The sequence below is a fragment of the Erinaceus europaeus genome, chromosome 2 (genome assembly GCF_950295315.1).
Source record: "Erinaceus europaeus chromosome 2, mEriEur2.1, whole genome shotgun sequence".
NCBI classification, from domain to species: Eukaryota; Metazoa; Chordata; class Mammalia; order Eulipotyphla; family Erinaceidae; genus Erinaceus; species Erinaceus europaeus.
Window position 1 is genome coordinate 140,032,612 of NC_080163.1, and position 7,564 is coordinate 140,040,175.

At 46.9% G+C, this 7,564-nt stretch overlaps 1 protein-coding gene across 1 annotated transcript; it reads right to left on the bottom strand.

Annotated features, from left to right (window-relative positions):
* Positions 1-3,259: 3,259 nt before the first annotated feature.
* Positions 3,260-5,173, bottom strand: THAP11 (THAP domain containing 11). The gene has a single exon (XM_007517722.3). It carries the CDS (start codon positions 4,881-4,883, stop codon positions 3,966-3,968), a length of 918 nt encoding a protein of 305 aa, XP_007517784.1. The 5' UTR covers positions 4,884-5,173; the 3' UTR covers positions 3,260-3,965.
* Positions 5,174-7,564: the final 2,391 nt, after the last annotated feature.

Consider the following 7,564-nt stretch of genomic DNA (forward strand, 5'->3'; position numbering starts at 1 on the left):
AAATCGCTACAAAGCTTCTGGCAGCTCCATACCTTCACAGCCAGAGATCCTACTGTACTTAAGTTCTTCCAAGAGTTATTTTTGCTTGTTTTTTTTCTTCCAAAAGTTTTGCCTCCTTGCAGAACCAGCCCCTTCCCACCCCACCCCCTGTACACACCCACAACCCTACTGAGGATGACCAATCCAATCTTGATTACTACTTTACCTAACAAGATGTTTCTCCTATTTTAGGCAGTTAGAATTCTGCTTGTGGTAAGTTGGGACCTCCCATTCTCCTGAAGAAATTAAAACACTAGGTAAATTGTATTAATCTTCAGACACCAACAGTGTCCTGAAGTGTTGTTGAGTTTCAAGTAGGTCAAAGCAGAAACAGTATAAAAGTCCTTTCAACAGACAGGAGCTAAAGGATACACTAAAGAGCATGACCAACATGGGAAAGCCCTAACAGGCAGTGAAGGATGGGTGGGGCTGTTAAGAGACTGACCCATAGCTGCCTGAAAAGAGCTTAGAAGGAGGCACCTGCAAAACCTACTCCCCCCACCCGTTTCTTAAGTCATTGCCAGGGAAGAAAACTAAAGGAATATTTTCTAGCCATTCTACTGTGAAGCCACAGGGAAAGCCTGTGGCAAGTGCATCAGAAGGGAGTCATGTTTTATAGAACTCAAGAATGTCTGTTTGTGCTCCAACATCCATAGTGACTCATTCACCCACAGCGACCAAAGGCTAGCTTTAAATATATTTGCTTCTCACCATATACTTGAAGCTAAGTTATTTGAAGCTATAGATAAAAATATAACTGTTGGGAGTCGGGCACAGCAGGTTAAACGTACATGGCGCAAAGTGCAAGGACCAGCATAAGGATCCCAGTTTGAGCCCCCAGCTCTCCACCTGCAGGGGGGTCACTTTACTGGTAGTGAGGCAGGTCTGTAGGTGTCTATCTTTCTCTCCATTTCTCTGTCCTAACAACGATGACAATCAATAACAACAACAATAACTACAACAACGATAAAACAACAGGGGCAACAAAAGGGGAAATAAATATATTTAAAAAATCACTGTCACCCCTAAATTACTCCATATAAAGAAAGATAAAAATAGAAAAGAAAAAAAAAAGTCAGAGTACTCACCAAGTAATCACCAGTTTTACCATGTGGGAGGTCCCGGGTTTAAGTCCGGGTACCACTTAAGAGTACCACAGCATGGGAGAAAGCTCCACTGGTGTCTCTCCCTGAAGACTTGTGGGAGGGATAGACAGCATAATGGTTATGCAGAGATTCTTATGCCTGAGGCTCCAGAGTCCCAGGTTCAATCCACAGCACAAGCCAGAGTTGAGCAGTGCTCTCGTAGAAAGAAAAAAAAAAAAAAAAGATAACACAAAAAAGTAAAAATAAATAAATAAAATTAAAATGTTGGCCTTGGAGCTGCAGAATCACCCATGCATGAGGCAAGGCACTAACACTAAAAACAATGAAATATAGAAGGGTGGAGGAGATATAATGGGTATGTAAACTTTAATACCTGAGGCTCTAAGGGCCAGGTTCAATCCCCTATACCACCATAAACCAGAGTTGAGCAGTAAATAAATAAAACCAGCCAGGATGATAGCCTAACTAGTACAGCTTGGGACTTACATGCCCACAGTTCTCGGTTTCACCCCTGGTGCCGCATTTACCACTAGTACATGTTGTACCATCTCCTCTCACATGTAAAAACTCTGTGTATCTTATATGAAATAAATCTGTGACCCAGCAACTAAAGTGCTAAACTTACAAGCATGAGATCCTGAGTTTCTTCCTGACTACCTTATGTGCCAGAGTGATGCTCTGGTTCTCTCCTCTATCATAAATATTGAATAAATAAGCGGTCAGGTGGTGGCACACCTGGTTGAGCACACGTTACAATGTGCAAGGTTCGAGCCCCTGGTTTCCACCTGCAGCGGTAAAGTTTTGCAAGTGGTGAAGCAGTGCTATAGGTATTTCTCTGTCTCTCTCCCTATCACCCCCTTTCCTCTCAATTTCTAGCTTTCTCTATCCTATACATTAATAAAAATAATAAAAAATATTGAATAGTCTTTTTTAAAGAACAGTGGCCTGGGAGGTGGCACAGTATACAATGTATTGGACTCTAGCATGAGGTTTAATTCAATCCCCTAAATATCTCATGTGCCAGGGTGATGCTCCAATTCTCTCTTTCATAAATAAATATTTTAAATTAAATAAACATTTATTTTAGAGAGAATGAACCAGAGTATCACTCTGCCACATGAAGTATCATACTTAGAACCTCACACTTGCAAGTCCAGTACTCTAACCACAGCATATCTCCTGGCCTGCAGAAATAAATCTAAAAAAAAAAAAAAAGAAAGAAAGAAATGAGTTGGGCAGTAGCACAATGGGTTAAGCACGTGGGATAAAACGCAAGGAGCAGGTTAAGGATCCCAGTTCAAGTCCCCGGGCTCCCCACCTGCAGGGGAGTCGCTTCACAAGCAGTGAAGCAGGTCTGCAGGGGTCTTTCTCTCCTCCTCTCTGTCTTCCCTTCCTGTCTCCATTTCTCTCTGTCCTATCCAACAGCAATAATAACAACAACAATGACAATAAACAACAAGGGCAACAAAAGGGAATAAATAACTAAATAAATATTTTAAAAAAAGAAATGAGAATTGTCAAGGGGCCACACATCCCAACACTTACTCCTTAAATCCCTCAGTGTCCCCAGATTCTTTACAGTGAACATCCACAAAGGCCAATAAAGGAATCATATCTGGCTCCAGCTATTGTCTTCATCTGTTTAAGTTAACTGCATACTTAAGTATGCCAAATTTTGTACCAAATCAAAAGGCTGTAATGAGGAACAAAATTCAAGCCCAACCAAGAATTTTAAGAGGGAATTCAAATCCCTCAGTGAAGTGGGTTGGTACAATTCAGTTTAATTCTCAGATCTTTCTCTCTTGTGAAAAAAAGTAAGATAGCCCATGGATAAACTGATCATTTAGTGAGGTTTCAAATTCTTTTTTTGTTTAATTGTGCTCTGTGAGGTCTGTTTTTTTTTTTTTCTTCCCAGCCTCCCACTGCACCCCCCCCCCATCCCCATGAGGCCTTTATGAGGCCAGAGTCTATTGTGCTTTGGGGGCCCCTTTATGGAGAAATCTTGTCACTGAAACATTTCACCCTGGTCCTTAAGACCTAAAGCCAAGACCTATTAGGAGGTCTACTTCCCCATGTTACAGGGACACTATAAAAAGAAAATGGCGAGACCCAAATAAAAACCTTACTTTCTGTTTAATTGGTTTTGCCAAACAAACACAGTGAAAACTTTAGTCTGACTAATTGTACAGAAAATAGAATTTGTAACCAGTAGCAAACATAACAGGATAAACCTAGTCCCTGGCAAACTGGATCTCATCAGCAGGTCACCTAGATCCCCTCATATCTGGCCTCCTGGGGGAAGGAAGATTCTAGAAGGCAGAATTACAGATCTGCCAATCCTCATTAGAGTCACAGGTCACGCCTGGGAAAGAAAAGCAGGAAAAAGAGAAATGATGTTACTTGGATCGCTCATCAATGCATACAGAAGAGTTATTTCTGATTGTGTCTCTGATTGCTGGCCAACCTCAAAGTGTTTTCCCAAGCTCCATAGTCTTTGGGCATCCGACCTGAATCCCTAAACGTAAGTTCCAAGTTCAGTGAATCTGAAGCCTCTGCTTAAACAGAATTTGCAACATAAACTGAGGTTGAGGTGGGGAGGGTTGTCATAATTGCTGGTGTAACCAGTGCAGAGTCCGAGGTCCCAGACTTCTGCTTCAGGAGGAAACGAGGGTGCCAGGTCAACAGCAAGAGTCCAGCTGCTCTAAGCCTCAGTATTGTCATCCAGTGCTCCCAAAGTCCAGGGGAGCTCAACCGCAGCGGACTGAGGTTCCCCTAGGCTGACAGGAGCCTGGGAGTCTGGCAATCTGTGGAGAGACCTGTTCACATTCCATGCTTCTTGCGAATGACAGCCATGGCCAGCAGCCGGTCCTTCTCGCGGAGTTCTTCGCGTAGCTTGGCTTCAGTGAGACGCAGGTGGCGGATGCTGCCTTTCATCTCCTTCATCTTTACCTCCATCAGCGCCAGTATGTCCCGTTGCTCGTTTAGCTTGCGCAGGAGCTCTTCCTCCGTAGTGCCTGACGACAAAGAGTATGAATGATCCGAACCAGTATCCGGGAAGCCCTCTTCCCCTACCACCACCAACTGGGGCCCCATAGGGCACTCGGCCGCCTCCAACCCGGCGGTAGCAGCCTCTAGCTCCGATGCGGCGGCAGCAGCTGCGCCCTCTGCGGCCGCAAACTCTACTTGCACTGTCAGGTCGATGGGCTTCACGTCTTCTCCGGTGGGAGTGTTGGGTGTCTGAGGCACCGATCCCGGAGCCTGACTGCTGTCTACAGCAGCCTGAAGGGTGAGGAGCACAGCCGCAGAGGCAGACACAAGGTTCGGCTGCAGTTGGGTTGCTTGGGCAGTGGAGGCGGTGGCTGGCGACGACTGTTGCTGCTGCTGCTGCTGCTGCTGCTGCTGCTGCTGCTGCTGCTGCTGTTGCTGCTGCCTGCGGCGGGCGGCTGCGGCCCCGGCGGGTCTGCGTGCGACTTTGCGTTCGTTGACGCCACGCAGAGGGAAGATGGTGGGGACGCGCACCGTGTACGTCTTGCGGCCGCCCTGGAAGTGGACGCTGCAGAGACGGTGGCCCGTGGTGGGCTGGAAGGTGGAGAAGCACCCACTGACGCCAGCACGGGACACGTTCTTGAGCCAGAGGCGCCGCAGCTCAGCGTCCTTGGGAAACGTGTAAAAGTGCAGCGCCTTGTCCCGATGCGAGTTGTTGTAGCAGCCCGGCACGCAGCACGTAAAGCCAGGCATGGCTGCGCTTCGCGGTCCGGCTCGGCCCGTCCCACCGGCCTCCTAAGACCTTCGACGGCCCGGTTGGTCTGCTGCCACCCGCCCCTCGACGGGCAGCGCCGTGCGAGGATTTAGGCGGCCTCCTACCAATGCCGCACGGCACGGGCGGTCTGGTCTGGGGCCCCGTGCCCGGAAAATGTTTTCCTTTGGCCCGCGCCGCACCACCCACTCTGCCGCTCGCCTGCGCTCCGGAGTCGGCCCCGGGGACGCCGCGAAGGACCGCCCGGGAAGGAGGACTACGCCCCCCACAATGCACCGCGCCAAACGCTGCTCACTTCCGGGGAGGGCGTGTTTATTCGGACAACTTTAAAGGGCACCAAGATGGTTCACGCGAAACACATTCTCCACCGATTCCCCAATATGGCTCAACCAAGGAAGGTTAGAAAGGTGTATTCAGCTAGAACTCTGGCTCCCGGACCGCCCTTCACAAGGACTCAGAATCCTAATGAGGTCGTGAGCCCCTCCCCTACGCGCAAGCGCCTTGGGCATGTGACCAAGAAAACTACAAGTCCCATCATGCCTTGCTGTGCGATCCGCGCCTGCAGCCTATAGCGCCACCTAAGGGGAATGGCAGGGGTTTCCCCAACCCTGGATTGGGGCAAGATTTGATCGCTTACCGGAAACTACCCCAGGTCTTTGTGACCTCCAATGGATGGCATTCTTGCAAATGGGTGGGGTGAGGGATTTGAGTCTTAACATTCAGAAGAAATTCAAGAGAACTTTTTGCTGCATTGGAGACTCTAAATTGAGTCACCAATAGATACTCACTGTGTACCTGCCACAAAGCAGAAGCCAGACCGGCCCTGTTCCTCCCTATAAGAACCCACTTACCTACAAGGATGAGGAATAGACTTTTAAGTAAAAGAGATTTGTTTGTTTGTTTATGAGAGACAGCCAGACATCACTCTGCCAGGGATTGAATTTGGGACTTCATACATCAGAGTCCAACTCGTAATCCATTGCGCCACCACCTGGGCCTCTTAATCTTTTATTTATTTATTTATTTATTTTTACCAGAGCACTGCTCAGCTCTGGCTTATGGTGGTGCAGGGGATTGAACCTGGGACTTTGGAGCCTCAGGCATGAGAGTCTGTTTGCATAACCATTGTGCTATCTACCCCTGCCCTTTCTTAATCTTTTTTTTTCCTCCAGGGTTATTGCGGGGCTCGGTGCCTGCACCATGAATCCACCGCTCCTGGAGGCCATTTTTCCCCCTTTTTGTTGCCCTAGTTGTTGCAGCCTCGTTGCGGTTATTATTGCCATTGTTGACGTTGCTTTGTTGTTGGATAGGACAGAGAGAAATGGAGAGAGGAGGGGAAGACAGAGAGAGAGGGGAGAGAAAGATAGACACCTGCAGACCTGCTTCACCACCCGTGAAGCGACTTCCCTGCAGGTGGGGAGCCGGGGGCTCGAACCTGGATCCTTACGCCAGTCCCTGCGCTTTGCTCCACGTGCGCTTAACCCACTGTGCCACCGCCTGACTCCCTCTTAATCTTTTAATCCACGCGATATTTAATCATAGCAATAATGACTCCAAAGGAATGAATAGGACAGACAAGAAAATAGAAAGCAGGAAAATAACTAAAAAAAAAAAAAAAAAAAAAAAAAAGCTTTGGCTGGGAGGAATAGCCAAATTTTAGAGACCTTGAGGCATAAATAGGTTAGAGCCCAGGATAGGGGAGGAAAGCAAGAACTAAATCGTGCCAAGTTAAGAGATTTGGGATGTGCCACCAGGAGGTGACACGGTGGTAGCCCTTTGGTGGTAGCATGAGGTCCTAAGTTCTATCTCTCCTGCTCCATGTTCCAAAGTGCTGTTCGTGTGTGTGTGTGTGTGTGTGTGTGTGTGTGTGTGTGTGTAACAGTGCACACATTAACATGTGCAAGGACCTGGTTTAAGCATCAGGGCCCCACTTGCAAGAGGGAAACTTCATGGTCTGTGCTACATTGCTACAGGTCTCTCTCTTCCTCTCTGTCCTCATCGATTTCCCTCTTCCCCTATCATAAAGAAGAAATAAAAGAAAGGAGAAGAGAAAGGGGAAAGATTGTGGTCTGGGAGGTGGCACAGTGGATAAAGCATCGGACTTTCAAGCATGAGGTCCTGAGTTCAGTCCCCGGCAGCACATGTACCAGAGTGATGCCTGGCTCTTTCTCTCTCCTCCTATGTTTCTCATTAATAAATAAATAAAATCTTAAAAAAAAAAAAAAGAATGAAGAAAAAAAGGGGAAGATTACCATCAGGAGTGGTGGAGTTGTCTTTTTTTATTTTTAGAATTTTTTAAATATTTATTTCCTTTTGTTGCCCTTATATTTTATTGTTGTTGTTATTGATGTCGTTATTGTTGGACAGGACAGAGAGAAATGGAGAGAGGAGGGAAGGATAGAGACGGGGAGAGAGAGACACCTGCAACATGTGTGTTCAACCAGGTGCGTCACCACCTAGCCCCGGAGTTGTCTTGAAGACACTGAACCCCAGTGATAACCCTGGTGGAGAAAAAGATAAATACATGAAAAGATAATATTGTACAAATGACTACAAGCTGTTTGAAGGATCTTAAGCTAAAGGATAAACAGGGTTTTGTAATTTTTTAGAAAATATTTGTTTCCTTGTATTGCCCGTGTTGTTTTATTGTTGTAGTTATTAT

What these genes read in the sequence shown, in the direction of transcription:
- THAP11 (XM_007517722.3), bottom strand. Translation starts at nt 4,883, where the DNA reads ATGCCTGGCTTTACGTGCTGCGTGCCGGGCTGCTACAACAACTCGCAT.